This window comes from Lontra canadensis, unplaced genomic scaffold (assembly GCF_010015895.1).
Source record: "Lontra canadensis isolate GAN:19392208 unplaced genomic scaffold, GSC_riverotter_1.0 scaffold25, whole genome shotgun sequence".
NCBI classification, from domain to species: domain Eukaryota; kingdom Metazoa; phylum Chordata; class Mammalia; order Carnivora; family Mustelidae; genus Lontra; species Lontra canadensis.
In genome coordinates this window covers 12,733,422-12,749,533 of record NW_022631019.1, presented here as the reverse complement: position 1 = coordinate 12,749,533, position 16,112 = coordinate 12,733,422, and the positions used below count along the sequence as shown (strand labels likewise).

At 55.2% G+C, this 16,112-nt stretch overlaps 1 protein-coding gene across 1 annotated transcript in view; it reads right to left on the bottom strand.

The window, feature by feature from the left end:
• Positions 1 to 11,005: 11,005 nt before the first annotated feature.
• Positions 11,006 to 16,112, bottom strand: part of IGSF21 (immunoglobin superfamily member 21) — a 234,606-nt gene continuing 229,499 nt past the window's right edge. The window contains exons 7-10 of the mRNA XM_032863575.1: positions 13,238 to 13,323; positions 12,639 to 12,831; positions 12,007 to 12,045; positions 11,006 to 11,232 (exon numbers count right to left, since the gene is read on the bottom strand). Coding sequence (XP_032719466.1) covers positions 11,159 to 11,232; positions 12,007 to 12,045; positions 12,639 to 12,831; positions 13,238 to 13,323 — 392 coding nt within the window. The 3' untranslated portion in view covers positions 11,006 to 11,158. The remainder of the gene's footprint in view (positions 11,233 to 12,006; positions 12,046 to 12,638; positions 12,832 to 13,237; positions 13,324 to 16,112) is intronic.

Sequence of the window (16,112 nt, the reverse complement as noted above, 5' to 3'; positions counted from 1 at the left end):
TCTCTGAGCCTCAGTTTCTTCATCTGCAAATGGACACACTGATCTGTCTCACTCTCTGAGTAATGAGGGGGATGACTTGGGCAAAGCGTGCAGAAATATCTGGCATGTAATAGGTCCTCTATGAATTCCACTAGTCTCCTCATCCTGTGGGTAAGCTCGAGACTGGCAGAGGTCTTTTTTTTTTTTTTAACTTTTAATTGAAGCGTAACATGCACATGGCAAAGTGCATAAATCTTTTTTGTTTGTTTTGTAATTTAAAATTTATTTCAACTCTTCTGGGGCTGGCAATGGAAAATCTTAAAATAAGTCTAGAATGTCTTGCCTTTACTTTTTTTTTAATAGCATTAAAAATTATTTTGAAATAATTTAAGACTTGCAAGAAGTTGCAAAAATAGCGCGGAGTTACCGTGGACCAGCTTTTCCCAGCGACATCTTACATGAACGCAGAGCGCCGTCCAAACCAGAAAGTCAACATCGGTACCACATGGTTAACATAAAAAGTGTGCATGTCTTAATGTGTACAGCTCAGTGGGTTTTCACAGCCCTGAAACCAGCAGCCAGATTCAGAACAAGAGTGTGAATGACCAACACCCTAGAAGGGTCCCCTGTGTGTCCTCCAGTCCTGTCCCCCCTCCTCCAAGGTCACCACGTGGGTCCTGACTTGTTAGAGTGCAGATTTGCTTTATAGGTGTTTGAGTCTCTGTGTCCCTCTCCCGCTCCCCTTCATGTCTGGGTGCTCTGCTCCCACTGTGGGGTGCATGCGGAGCTGCCTCTAGGCAGGCAGCGTTGAAGAAAGGGGACAACCTTGCGTGACCGTGAGACAGAGCCCGCCCCCCGTCCGCAGCGAGGTCCTTTGCTGCCCCACTCCACGGGAGCCAGACGAGTTAGCCATATGGCCTCTCGGTCCAAAGGGTGTTGTTTTGGGCTGAGTGGTGTTCTGCGCCCCCCGGAATTCATGTTTAAGTCCTAACTCGCAGTGCCTGAGAAGGTGACTGGATTTCGAGATAGTCTTTAAAGAGGCAATTAAGTTACAATGAGGTCATTAGGATGGGCTCCGACGCAGTGGGACTGGTGTTCTTAGAAGGAGAGACTAGGGCACAGACACACACGAAGATGGCCGTGTGAACACGCAGGGAGAAAGTGGCTGCTGCCCAGCCCAGGAGAGAGGCTGGCACCCCTGCCAACACTGAGGACTTCCCTCCTGCAGACTGGGAGGGCAGAACCTGGTCGCTGAGCCCCCTGGTGTGTGGTGCTGTTGGGACAGCCCAAGCATGCCGACCGGATGTCCGCTTCCTGGCGTCTTCTCCCTATGTGTAACCCTTGAGCCGCTGGGCTAGTGCCCACAGATGACAGGGACAAGGGCCTCCCAGCAGTCCCCAAGCCTCGTGCCCACAGGGCCCAGTGGAGGCAGCAGCAGCTCTTTTATCCAAAGTCTCAGCTCAGGGGCAGGGGTGGGAGGAGTGGCAGCTGCTCTAATGTTCCCTGGTACGTCAGTCAGCTACTGCTGTGTAACAAACCAGCCCGAACCTCAGTGGCATTTAGCAAGAAGCATGTGTTCCTTACTCACGGTCTATGGGGTTTTGGATAATCAGCGTAGGCCGTGGCTGGCCGTGGCTGGCTGTGGCTCCCAGCTGAGAGCTGGGCCCAGGTCTGCTGCAGGCATCTCTCCCACTCTCTAGACTCGGCTCCCCGAGGCTCATTCTCACAGTGATAGCAGATGTGCTGGTGAACGAGCCTCATGGACGAGCATATGTGGAGCCCCACATCGTGGCATGTTTGCAGGCATCCTGTTGGCCAGAGTGAGGCCTGTGGCCATGTTCCACAGCAGCGGGGCACCAAAAGGGGAGTCCACATCATCATGGGTCTGGTGGGGAGGGAGAGAATATTTGCTGCACAGTAATCTGATCTGCTAAATTCTCTAAGCTTTTGAGCAAGAGAAGCAATGTTTTCCTCTTAAAAACTCAAAAACTGGGGATGATGGCATTCAGCAAATCTTTCTGGAAAATCATCTTAGGGTCCTCAGCCTGCGCCTGGAGTGTGGACACCTTCCCACAGCCTGCGTGTGGGGTATCAGGCTCCCTACTCTCTCCCCAGCTCCCGGAGGCTGTCCAAACCACTCCCTGTCCTCCCCTTAGCCCAGAGCCCTGAACCCAGCGCCACCCTGACTGCCTCTTCCTGGGTTCTGGCTACCCATCCCGGGACAGAGTCTTGAATGTCATGTCCACTTTCAAAGCTGCCCCTCTCTGTGGGCATGGACCATCTGGTCCCAGCTTAGGATCAGAAAAGCTGCCCAAAGCTGGCCTGGCATGCACCTGGGCATTGTGGGCAACGTGGCCCGCATGCTGACATGGGCAGCAAACCCATGTGTCCAGCCCGGTGCGGCTCAAATGTGCTGGTGCACGGCAGTGTAACCGCCTTTGACTTAATGTATGCTAATTAGATTTTAATGGAATTCAGATTTCCAACAGTAGTGCAGTGTTCGCCATGGTAAGTTATAATCATATCTAATTGGTAATTCTAACATAACAAATTTCTTGGATAAATTATTCTTAGTTAATAGTCCCCCAGGAACAACCTCAACACGGACGCGTGCGTGCACACACATGCACCCGCGTGTGCACGTGTGCACACATATATGTATATATTTAAGGGAAAATTGAGAAAAAATAACAAGGTGGGAGCAGGCTTGTAGTGAGGCAATGTTGTTATCTAAAACCTGGACTGCTTCGGGACCTCAGCCAGAGCCTCCAATAAAAGACTTTGGGGTTGTTAGAAACCCCAATAATCAGAGCATTGGGAGGCCGGGCATGATGCCATGTTCCAAAGTCAAGGCTATTGTCTTTGAGTGTAGGTAGCCCTTCCGGTAGGCGGCCCCATGCCCAGGAGGTGGTGGCAACAGGGGTCACTGGGTTCTGGCCTCAGGCCCTACTGGGGGCAGGGATGCCACTTCCGGGGACGCCTGACCAGGCTGCAGAAGCTCCTTCCCCTAGCCCCCACCAGCAAGACTGGGCCGCCCTGGAATTCTTTCCTGGTACAGATTCTGAGATGGCAAAAGGAGCAAAAGGGGGGCCCAGTGGCGGAGTTAATATTTTCTTTACTAGGTGGAAATAGCTCAGTTGAGTGTAATTCCAGAAAAAAAGCGATGGGGGCAGTGGTGAGGCAACCCAGGTTCCGGGCTTCACTTTGCTGTTAACTGGGGAGTGTGCAGGACCTCAGTTTTCCCAGCTGTCATATGGGTTGCAATTCAACATGCCTTTGCGCTTTAGCTGGAAGGAAGAAGCCTTTTCTCTGGTGCTGGGGTGAGGGGTGGACCTTATGTAGCACATAGAGTCTGCCCTGGGCATCCACAGAGAATGTTCTCTCCTTTTTGTTTCCAGTGGTCCCTGGCCACAGGGGAGTGTGGCCCCCGCCCCCTGCTGGCAGTGGTTTATGTCTTATGCCACGGAGGGTTGGGGGTGCGGTGGCCACGTCACCCCACTGAGTGGAAGCAGAAAAGGGAGAGAGAGAGTCACCGCTTACCCATAGCTGTGTGATGCTGGGAAGTCCCCTCTTCCCCTTGACGTTCATGTCTCGTTCCACTTATTACATGGGTCCAAGTAGTGCTTGCGCGGCTGTTGTGAGGTCTGATGGACACAACCTTGTAAAGAATGTGAGTTGGTAAGGGTGAGTTTCTCTCCCCACTCTTTTCCTTCTCCATTCCCCTTCCCTTACGCTGGGATTGACCTTGGGGGAGGGGAAGGAGCCCCATGAGATCTCTTTAATCTGGCACTAAAACCTGGAGACTAATGTTAACATCTGGGGCCAAGTGAGTGATGACAGGTGTTATTTACTGAACACATACTATACACCAGACAGCTAAGTACCTCATAAACACGCTTACATTCAGCCCTACGAAGAGGGAACGGTTATTCCCATTATGTAGAGAGATAGGCCACTAAAACACAGAGAGAGTGTGAATAGCTCCAGGTCACACAGCTAGTTGAAAGCCAAGCCAGAATCTGAACCCAGAGGAGTCTGGCTGTAGAGCTAACCTCCTTCACCACCACACGGTACTGCCGCTTGTGCCAACCAGCCCGAGATCATTAGAATATCTCGGAGAATGATCTGCCTTGGTGGGGCTTTGGGAGAAGCGAGGAAAAGGAACTGAGCTCTTGCTCTACACCTGGCACAATGCTTCTCACCTGCAGAGGCAAAATGACCTGGTGCGTTCTGTCTAGGTGCAGATCTAGCTCCTGGGCTTATTTGCTGTGTGAACCTACGCAAGTGGCATAACCTCTCTGAGCCTCTGTTTCCTTGTTTGTAGAATAGAAAGAACACTTCCTCTGTTGTGCAGTTCAAAGGCTCCGGACGCTGACAGCACTCTCAGCATGGTGCCTGGTGCAGAGAGAACACCAGAACCGTGGTAAATTCTTAAATATGGGAATGTTGATATTTATGTAAATTCTTGCATATGGAAGTGTTGGTATTTCATTTATCCCGCACATCCCGTGAGTTAAGTGTGATCATCTCCATTTCATCGTTGGAAAAACTGAGTTCAGGGAGGCTGAGCAATCTCACGGTGGGAACGTGGCCAAGCTGCAGGGGAGCCCTCCAAGCTTTCTACCCCAACGTCTTTTCCAAACTCCGGTCCTCACTGTGGATGGGGTGAGCCTGAGTGCCTGGGGGTGGGGGGAGCCACGTGCAGTTACAAGCATCTGCTCCTCTCTGCAGGGCACACCTCTGCCGCAGGGGTGAGCTCACTCCTCCTCCGTGGGGCAGCCAGAGGTGTGGGGTTTAATGCTGCAGCGATCGGTGCAGAACCATTCCAGCTTCCTTGCCTCTTAGTGGGGCCAGTCTGAATCTCAAGGATGCGTGAAGAATCTCAAGGCTCCCCTTGGAGGGAAGACCCCATTGCCCAGCTGGGAACTTGCCCATGAACCACCCTAGAAGGGCTCTCCTTTCTTCCCTATCCCAGCTGCCTGACTCTCACTGTGCTTCCTGGGTGTCCTCCCCAACAAACTACTTGCATCCAATGCTTGTCTCAGGGTCTGCTTTTGGGGGAACCCAAATCCAGACAACCCCTGCCCCGGCCACTTAAAGCATGGATTATTCTTGGCTTAGTGCAATGACAAGACAATGAGCTCTTTACCCCGGCAGAGGTAGGCTTCGATCTCAGAGCTGTGCCTCTGGGCTGTGTGTGACCTTAAGCAAATGACTCAACCTCTGAACCTCTACTTGCTTATCTGTAGTATAGGGAACATCTGTCCATAGAACCAGTGTGATGGAGCCCCTGGCAGATGGTCAGGGCTTAGTCCATGTTTGTTGTTCTCAAGACAGATGATCCCAGACGGGCTCTCGAGCCCCAGATCTGCTGGATGTCACCACGGTGCCCACGTCAAACTTGTCGCTGTCCTGTGTTCTCATTCCTGGGTCTTTATTCCACCTCTGAGTGTGCCCTCCAAGGACCTCTGGCTCATTACCACTGCTCCCTCGTCCTCACTGACCACCATTCCTGGAGGTCTGGGGGCTCCCCCCTGAGCCTGGCCCTTCTCCAGCCCCACTACCCGGTTCTGCCCCTGTGATCAGACCTGGCTGCTTGATTAGACCTGGGACCAGATCTGTGTACTGCTCTACATGGTATGTTGGTGCCTGGCAGGTCGCGTAGCCCCTCTGAGCTTTGTCTCCAAATTCAGAAAGGGCGGTGGCATTGTTTTAAGGGTTAAAGCATCCAGCCCAATGTGCAGTAAATAATCAAGGCTTGACATGTCCCTCCTCTCTACTCGGCACTGATGACCTTCACGGACTCTCTCCCCTGAACGGCTTATGTAACCCCCGCCACTGGTCTCCCTGTGCCAAGAGCAGGCTTCTCAAACTTGACCTGGCACACAGGCACCTGGGATCTTGTTAAAATACGAATTCCGGTTCCGCAGTTCCGGGGTGGGGCCTGAGCTTCTGTGTTCCTATCAGGTTCCCAGGAGATGCTGACACTGCTGGTCTGGGGCCCACACTGAGTAGCGAGGACCTAGAACTTTCCGCCACCAGTACTCTCCTCTCTGCTTCTGAGCACTGTCCGTGATTCTGATGCTCTCACCCTTGACTCGAAAGCTGTGACGGGGCCCCTATTCCACTGTGAGGATGACAAAGCTAAGGCTCATGGCATACTTTGGGCATGCCAAGCCCCGCGCTAAGGAAGAACTTTCCAATCTTCATCCATTGAACTCTCTGAGACAAAGGCTACGAACAGCCATTTTACAGAAGAGGAAACGGAGGCACAGAGAGGTAAAGCCAAGGGGCCACGTCACACGGATCATAACAAGGCTGGACTTTGCACCCAGGTCTGTGCGCCTGACCGCTCTGAGCACCCCCTTACGGAGTCCCATCCCCTCAGGCTGGGATTTAAGGACTTTCCCTGTGGTCAGAGAAGGACGTTCCCTGAAGGAGTTCAAGGTGGTGCGTCAGGGACACCAGCTTAGGAAAGGACTCCTCCAGAACGCTTTCTCTCTGGGGCCCAGGAAACTCCGGGGTCAGTGGATGCCAGGAGGGAGGGAGCTCGAGCCTGGGTGGGAGGCAAGGCCGGAGGGGAAGGGCGGGGGCGGGGCACAGGCCAGGCAGCGGCCAGGAAGCCCCGCCCCGAGGTCCTAGGTCCGTGCAGCTGGCAACCAGGGCTCCGTTCTGTGCGCTGACATTTAAGCCTGGCGCTGACAGTTGAGCCCATTTGACAAAAATGCATGTATTTTGCACATCTATTTCCTTCCACCCATCACTCAAGGCTGTCGTTCCCCGAGGAGGCCAAGGGCATAACTGCTGACATAACAGCTTAAGTGCTTTTTGGAAAACTCCCCGCTCTGGTCTGTGGCTCCTCCTCCCTGGCTGGGCTGCGGGGCCAGGCTCTCTTCCTCCATCTCTGTCTCTGTCTCTTATTTTCCTTACCATGTCTCTCTGTCTCCCCCTCTTTGTCTCCGTGTCCAGACTGGCTTCTCATCCCCCCTCCCCCTTTCTCTCTGTCGCTCCTCCCCTGCCCTCCGGTGCCCTCTGTCTGCCCCTCCCTGTGTCTGTCTCTCTGCCTCTCTAGCTCGGTTCTTTCCCACCCGCGCCCTGCTGCTTCAGCTTTCCCCTCGTCTCACTCAGTCCTGCTGCTGGTCTTTTTCTGTTTTGCAGCTGCCTAACCGTACTGGAGGTTTATCTTCCAGAGTCTTCCCCAAGGGACCCCTTCTTGGTCCTCTCTATCCCTCACCTCCAAGACCCTCTGAAGAGCCTCCTGTCTCCCCAGGATCTCTGATCCCAGGGTGAGTCTAACTCACAGCATTCCAAGCAGCTTTCCTGGGTCACCGCCCCTTTCTCCACCCCCACCCCATCCCCCACCCACCCCACCGGCTTTTGCTTCTCACCAGCAGCTAGGGCTCCTGGGGGAGTCTTCCCTGAGTCAGCCACCCATCCACGCTGCCCTGGGAAAGTAGAGACCCGCATCCAGGTTTGAGGGTCTGCCTGGGGCTGTCAGCTCCCCCACGGGGGCAGAGCCCAGGGACCCTTGGTTTTGGTTTTGTTTTCTCAGCTCTGTGTACACGGGTGCATTCCATAAAACCGATGGCTTTTCTGAGTTCAGGATGGCGACTCTGAAAACCCTGGGTCCCTGTCTTGGTGTGGCCCCAGAGCCCTGACCAGGGGCCCAGTTCACTGCTCCGCCTCTCCCCATGAACAAGGTGTCTGTGACCCTGGGCAGAGATGCCTGTGGTGGAGGTGGGTCTCCAGAGGCGGGTCTCCAGATCTCCTCCTCCTTGGGCGATAGCCCAGCCCAGGGAGGAGCAGGAACGGGGAAGGCCTCCAGTCTACACAGGCAAGTACGGCAGAAGAGCCATGTGAGGTGCTGTGGCGGGTCGGTACCCCAGGGCTGAGGAGCAGGTGGTGACAAGGGGCCACCCACAGAACTGGCACAGACCATCCTTCCTGGAAGAGGCAGCACTGGGGTGAATGTCATGGGCCTCCCTCATGTCCTGTGACCTGAGGGATGGTGGAGGGGACCTGAGCTGTTCTCAACTTGAGAACCCAGGCCAGAGAACGGTGGTCCCATTTAAGACAGCAAATGGCAGCCATGGCACTTCCTAGTGACAAGCCCAGCTCTGAGAGCCCCAGCAGGAGGAGGTGGACTGCCTGCTTGGCCCATAGGTTGGGGATGGGGGATGGGAGTGGCCCCCTTGAGGCCCAGCAGGTGGTCTTCCAGGTCCAGGGATCAGTGGGCATCATGGGCACAGGGCTGGGGAAACAGTCGACCAGCCTGAGGGTCCTCTGTAAAACCGGAGCACCATGGGGCCGGGGTCAGGGAGGAAACGCCTGTGGACGGTGCATGGGGATCAGAACTCATTTGTAGCTAGGAAGAACAGTGGGCAGAGCTGGGGCTTCCAGAGGTCAGGAAATCTGTGGTAAGGCCCTGATCATCAGCCATATGTCTGCTGGTCTTGCCCTTTCTAAGACAGATGCGCTCAGGAGACACAAAGCCACCTTGCAGCCTTCTGCTTCCCAATGACCTGTCCCGTTTGGTGCTTGAGAGACAGCTCAGGGGCCCAGAAGGATCTGGGGCTAAACTGAAGTTTGCGGAATGGACTTCTTATCCTTCGAAGCCTGGCTGCAATGTCACCACCTCCTAGAGGCCTCCCCTGACCTTCCCCAGTGAGAACGATCTCTCTTTCCTCCTCTGACCCCACCGTGCTCTCTCATCTATTTATTCCAACACGTACTACGTGGGACTGCAGTCCTTTCCCCCTCACTCTGTCATTCCAGATGGACTGGGAGCTCTTCGATGGCACGATCTGCATCTCCCCGCCTGGCATCGGCCCGGGCCAGGGGGATGCTCAGATCTGTCAAATGAGTGATGAGAGGAGCAGATAAAGAAATGAAGGATCCATCTGCCCTCTGAGGCTGGGCTCTGCCCTACGCATCCCTCCTTCCCTCCCTTCAATCCCAGGTTGAACAAAGCACTATTTCCAGTCTGCTCGGGGCCACTGAGTCCTCAGATTCGGAGTCCAGAGCGGGCGGCCAGCCCATCCCCCAGGGCATTCAGCTGGCTTTCTTCGGGCGTGTCCCCGGCCACTTTATGTACTTCATCCACTTGCTGCTGAGATATTAATGCACTTCAGGGGTCAGTGGAGCCCAACGACCGCACCGTTAATAGGGCAAAGCAATTCCAATTTCATGCCTACATGGGCTTCCCTCTATTAAGGCAAAGAGAGGGAACAAATCTTTTTTTCTCATTCCTTCCAGAAAACAGGCAAAGGCATTGTGTGACAGAAGCTTCAGGCAGCAGAGGGGGGCCGGTGGCTCCAGTGAGACAGAACAGAGCTTTGGAGAAGAAGGAAGTAGGATGAGGAGGCTGGTGGCACTGTGTGGTTGTCGCCTGCTGATCTGGCCCGGATGTTTATACTGATGAACATCTGAGAGCCCCCAACACTTGAAAATCATCTGCTTTGACATTACTATCCACCTGTAACATGCAGGCATGCAAATATTTATTGAATGAATGGACCACATAGGTGGCCAAAATGGTTCTAACTCTGCCTCCTCACTTATGTCCATACATTATGCAATGTGACTTCGCATTTTTCAGCTCAGGGTCATGGGGTGCAGCTCTGAGTCAGGCTCCGAGCTTGGCGTGGAGTCTGCGTGAGATTCTCTCCCTCTCCCTCTGCCCCTCCCTCTGCATGTGCACTCTCTCTTCCTAAATAACTAAACAGATAAAATCTTTAAAAAAAAAAAATGTCCACTCTATTTCTCTACCCCTTAAAGCTGGCTGGCCTTACAACTTCCACTGGTGAACAAAATCAGTAGAAGGGACAGGAGTACAGTAGGTTCCCCTGGACCCCAAGGGGCCTGTATGCTTTGGCTCTCTCTCTTGCTCCTCTGCTTTCTATGGGCTGGACTGCTGGAGGATGACGAATGAGATGAGGCAGAGCTGAGTCATCCCAGGGAAGGTGACCCTAGTCCAGACAGCCTCCAGCTGACTGCAGATGCAAGAGGGAGCCCAGCCTTAATCAGTTCAACCTGGCTCAGACCAGCTGCATAATGGAAATAATAAAAAGCTGCCATTGTTGGTGGTTTGGGGATGTTTGTTATGCAGCAGGACTGTGGCAACTGACAACTACCAGAGCCACATGACTTTCTTCCTCATTGATCTGCAGTGTTTGTCATGCTCCTTGACCCATGGCACCTGCTTCATAAATATTTGTTGAATGAATTAATGTACTTTGGGAAGCACTGATATAACTTCTTGTCTATCCCCGCCGGACATGGTAAATTGTCCTCCCTCTAAGCTTTTGCTCATTCCGTTCCCTCTGTCTAGAATGTTCTCCTCCATTCTCTGCCTGGCCAACCTCTCTTTTGGCTTCTGGCGTCTATCTGGCATCTGTTATCTTTCGCTTCCTCTGACCTGCCTCCCCTACCCCAGTGGAATGAATCTCTCCCGAGTCAGTGCTCCACAGCCCTGGGGGGTTGGGGGGGGTCTGCTGAATGTTCATCACCCTAACTTACCTCGGCTGTTGGGTAAATGTTTTCCCCCCACTGGATCATGAGCTCCTTCAGGGTAAGAGCACATCTTGCCTGTCTCTGCAGCCTGGATGACTAGCACAGGACCTGGCCCACAGCCGGGCCTTTGAGAAGTGCTGGTCTACTCACTCCCTCGTGCAATGCACCTGCCACGAGTCAACTAGATCAGTGGAATAGCTTCATCCTGAACCTGCACATAATAATCATAAACGTGCGTTGTTGCCCACCAACGAGGTTTGGGTTGGTTTGTTATACGGCACTATCGTGGTAACTGCTGACTGTTACACTTGGCCCCAAGGAGCCTTGGATTTTCTGGCAGTTTCCGGCTACTTCCCGCATCCAGCAGCTAAGACTGGGGGAGGGTAATGAGGTACAGCTCTGCTCCCCTTCCTGGGAGGAGCGTCTCTTCCGTCTCCTCCTCACCCCTCCCCAGTGCCCGTCCCAACAGCTGTGGTCACCCAATAAATGAAGAATTCAGAGCCACAGACAAAGGTGGGGAAAATTGTTCTGTTTTAATTAAACTGACTGAAGAAGCCAAGACACAGAAAGAGACTAAGAACAGACTGGAAATAGTTTAGAAAAGAAATGAAAACCGATCGCAGAGATGTCAGTGCTGGGTGGAGTGGCAGGACTGGGGGCCGAGAGTTCACGTCAGCTCCAGGACCACTGTCAGGGCGAGCACCAAGGTGAGCCGGACGCCAGGAGGGCCAGAAGCGGAACCTGGGTTGGGCGGCATGGAGGAGGGTCAGGGTCAGGGCCACCAACCTGGGTAGGTGTGGCAGGGTGTGGATCCTGAAATGGCAGAGCTTCAAAGGGCTCCCACAGAGTCTGGATTCAGCAACAGGATGTACTGGGTTCAAATCCCAGTTCTGCCACCTGTCGCACCAAAATGGGTGTGACCCTTTCTCTGTCCCAGGGCTGCTGGGCTGAGCCTGGTGGCCACGGGATCATCCAGTGGGGACTAGGTGCAGGGACCTCCATTGTGAAATGTGCGGTGGGCTCAGTGTGAGGAGGGGAGGGGTGGTGGGCTGGGGAGCAGGGTCTGGGTGCCATGGGGTGGCAGCTCCAGGAGGACAGTATCAAAGTCTCCAGCCGGGGCACCTGACTGCCCTATGGAGTGGTCCCGAGCCTGGCGGGGGAGCAGGCACAACCTTATGGTCAATTCTGGGCCCATCCTCTTGGGGCCAGGGCACTAAGTTCTCTGAGCTAAGAGAGCTGGAGTTCATTGTGGATAACAGTGGTGGGGAGGGAAGGGGCACACTAAGTCCCTGGAAATCCCCACTGGCTGGTTTGGGGTTCTGAGTCCCCCCCTTATTGCCTCAGCACCCACTCCTGACTGCCTTTGACCCAGACTGCTGAACTGGAGGACAGTCGCCTGCCTGAGGCTCCAGGGAAAGGCAAAGGGATACGAAGGGGCGGCTGGGGAACCAGGGCATCCTGGAGCCTTGCAACTCACTTGCTTTCAGGCAAACAGCTCTGAGAGTGAGGACTTACCATTGGAGTCCTCTGTTCCTCTTGCAATATTTGGGTTTTCTGTTGGAAAGAACAGGAAGAGAAGCAGATGGGGGCAGCATTCAGAACTTGGTAAGGGGGCATCTGGGTGGCTCAGTGGGTTAAGCCTCTGCCTTCAGCTCAGGTCATGATCTCAGGGTCCTGGGATCGAGCCCCGCATCGGGATCTCTGCTAAGCAGGGAGCCTACTTCCCCCTCTCTCTCTGCCTGCCTCTCTGCCTACTTGTGATCACTCTCTGTCTCTCTGTCAAATAAATAAATAAAACCTTAAAAAAAAAAAAAGGAACTTGGTAAAAGAGCTCCCCGGTACCCAGCCCCCACCATGTGGCATCACATGCGAGCTCTCAGTACAACTGAAAGCCTCAGTGGGTTCTACAGATGCAGAAACTGAGGGAGGTTAAGCAGCTTGCCCACAGTTGCCCAGCTAGGAAGTGCTGGGTCTGGGATTTGAACCCAGAGCTCTCTGGTTTCCAGCACGGAACTCTAGTATTTCGCATAGGGCATCCTCTTGGGCCCAATTTAGGGGATCCCAGCCCTTTATGCTCCCTCTTCCCTGGGATAGCTCCAGCCAGGGCCGCCCCTGGTCATCTTTCCGATCCCGTCAGGGCAGCGTACCAAAAACAATGAGCCGGGTGTGTGTGTCGGTGGAGCCCAGGGGGTTCTGGGCCGTGCAGCGGTACATGGAGCCGTTGAGCTCGGCGGGAACCCGCTCCAACACCAGCTCCTTCCCATCAAACTCGGTGCTGCCATCCAGGAGGCGGCTTCCAACCCGTGTCCATGTGAACATGGGCTCCGGGAAGACTTCATTCTGTATGGGTCAGGACGGGGCAGGAGTCAGGTCACAGGAGGACCCATTCTGCCAGTGCAGGAAAGGGTCAGAGGCCTGGCGTGGCCAGGGCTGGAAACACAGGGCCATCCTGTGGGTTGGGAGTGGCTGCCTCGGGACACCAGGAAGAGAAGGACTCTAGGACTCAACAGACGGTCAGGGTCCATGAGCTGTGTCTGCTGTGAGCTCTGGATGGGAGAGCAAAATGCACGCACATCTTGCCATTCCTCATCAAGGCCAATTTTGCCCCACAGGCCAGGACACTGAGGCCTGCTGGAAGTGCTGAAGGTCAAGGGAAGGCTCTTGGAGATGCTGCCTGGGAGGCTTGTGCCCACTGGCACCCGTACTCCCTCCCACCAGCCTCCCGGATGCTCAGGGAGAGGCCGACCTGAAATCCATGGACCAGAATCCTCACTGTGTCCCCGACCCGGGCTCTGCTGGGCGTCATGATGATTTTGGGTCCTTTGGGGGCAACTGTAAGGAGAAGAAGGCCAGGTCAGAGAGGTGTACTTAGGTATGGGGAAGGGGAGACTGAGCAAGGAAAGGAGGCTCAGGGAAAATGGAAGAGGAAGTTCTAGTCCAGTGGTGAGTGTCCTTGGGATCAGCTGCCACAGAACCAGTGCCTGTCCGTTCATTCACACCTGCACTCGTTCATACTCAGTCCCTGCGCCCCTGCAGTCAGTCAGAGCCTGTCCGAGAGCTGGGCATTCAGTGGTACCCAGAACACCACGTCTTGTGGGGCTCACTCTCAGTAGGGATGAAAGACAGACACAAGCCAGTGTGACCAGGGTCAAGGCAGAGAAGCCCAGTGCACGGTGGAGTCAGGGATGTCTCAAAAGAAGTCTACCTCAGAAACGACTCAGCTGCGAATGAGGGGGGGGGCGACTATTTCCACAGCCTTGACTGCTCGAGGCACCCCAAGCTCCCACCTGCACTAAACCCTGGTGAGGCAGGAACTCTGCTGTTCCTGTCCCCTGCCCAGCTGGGTTCACTACGCCCAGAGAGGGCAAGTGACTTGCCAAAGGTCACACAGTGAGGAGGAGCCAGGACAGAACTCAGCTCTCCTCCCCTCTGTTCCAGGGCTCCTTTTACTAGGTAATCTGCCCAGTGGGGTTTTCTGAAATCCCTAGGTTGGAAGTGGCAGGGGAGGTAGACAGGTGTGGAGGGAATATTTCCTTCTGTGGGCCTTTGTCTTCCCCTTTTCCTCCCATTCTTGTTTCACTTCTTTCAAGGCCCTTTATAGCTTGAGCCTGAGGGCATGACACCCAGGGTCCTTGCTATCCAGTACACAAGAGAAAAGCAGGGCTAAGAGAGCTGCTGGGGCAGCCGCTGGGGCCTCGGAGCCTGTCCCCTTGGGTTCAGATTGGGAAACCGAGGCACACAGGTTTTAAAAGGGGCTATCCAAGGTCACCCATGGAGCTAATTCCCATGCTTCCTGGGGCTCTTTCTTCCAGATTCATGCCTTCAGTGGTTCAACAGGTCATTCCTGAGCCACTCCCATGCCTGACTCTGGGTGGAGCTGGGAGCACCTGCTGGCCGGGGCCATAGGCTTCTGTAGGGCAGACAGTCCATGTGCAAACAAGCACGTAGACAGAAGGCGCGAGAACGTGAGAGTTCTGCAGTCGCACCGAGGGTGAGTGGTGGCCAGAGTCCCTTCCCAGGAGCTGACATTTCAGTGGAGACACGAAACTCAGGAGGAGGGTTCCGGGGAAGGAACAGCCAGGACTTGGGGCCGAGGCCGAAGTTCAGGGGCTGTGGGGGCTGGGGCTTCCTGGGCTGGAGGAAGGGCGCAGAAGGCCACGCTCTACTCCGTGCCTTCTTAGTGAACATCTTCCAGGGGAGGGAGCAGGAGAAAAGCTTTGTCCCAGGCCCTGGGGCTGGCCTGGGATCGCCCCCACCTGGCCTTGCCTTGCCTCCTCCCCAGCCTCTCCTTCCCACTGGGCTCTCCTAGCAGAAATCCAAGCAGCCAGCCGATGTGGGTGGTCCCTCAGGCACTGCCAAGTTCATTCTGTGAGAACGAAACTAAAGGACTATTAAGTAAACCACGAGCCAGGCATCTGAAGTGCCACATGGGGGCTGAGGGAAGCATGGGTGGGAAGAGGGGGAGCACAGGGAAGGCTTCAGCTACCGTCTCTGCCCGCGGGGGGAGAAAGGAGCGCTGGCTCCTGGGATCCCTGGGCAGGTTCTGGTCTAGGGCGTGTGGCCTTGGGCCAGTCACTGCAGCTGCTTTTTGCAGGTGCACGACAACAATAAGAGCAACCTTTGCCCACACGCCCCACAGCCGCCCGCCCCACTGTGCTGGTGGTCTGGGAGGCGATGGTGTGCAGGGCTGACATCGGCCTTGGCCCGGAGCCTACTGGGCACCAGGCCTTGCACAGCACCTCCTAGAACTTCCCAACCTCTGGATTGTCCCTGTAAGGAAACCAAGGCCTGGCGGGGCCTGGGATGGGGGTCAAGAAGCTTCCTCCCGTTCTTTTTTGACCCTCAGGGGCTATGAAGTGAGTTTGCGGGTGCAAGCCCCGCACAGGGAAAAGCGGCCCTGAGTTCTTTCATCCGCTCTTTGTGTCCCTCTGGGATGGCACTGTCTGGCTGAAGCCAGCAGAGGGCGCACAAGGGCACCCCCACCTGAGGAGGTGTGAACCCCTTTCCTGTGCAGGTCAGTTTGCTCACTGTCCTGTGTGCCACCTCATCCTTCATGCCGAGGCCTAGGCCTAGTGACAGAGAGGAGAGGGAGCCTAAGATGCACAAGACCCCATTTCAGGCCTATCACCCATCCTGGTGCTTATGAGGTTGGGTACCAGGAAACCCATTCTGCAGCCCTAAACCTGGCCCTCAGGAGGGTCGTGGCTTGCCAGAGGTCTGGCCTTGCCATAGGCAAGAGGGTGGCAGAAGCAGGGCTCGGTGGCACACAGGCCTGTGGAGGGAGGCCCGGAGGTGGGGAGGATGGGAAAAGCAGGAGGCTGGCTTCCCCTGGGGCAGCCAGACTCCCTCCCTGGCCTTCTGAGCTGCCTGCTCCCAATGGCTCCCATGCAGAGCTGACCCAAAGGGACAGCAGGGGGGCAGGAGAGGGGTCTGGTCCGCCCTCCCTCTGAGCTCCAACCTGGCAGCCATTGCAACTACCAGTGCCTTTGCAGCAGGTGGGCCCCTGCAACAGCCCTCCCCCAACCCCACTACCTATCGAATGCTGCCTCCACAAGCCAGGCCTGCTGCTGCTGCCCTCACCCCTCCCCCCAACCCTGAAAGTCACCAGAAGCTCCTGGAAA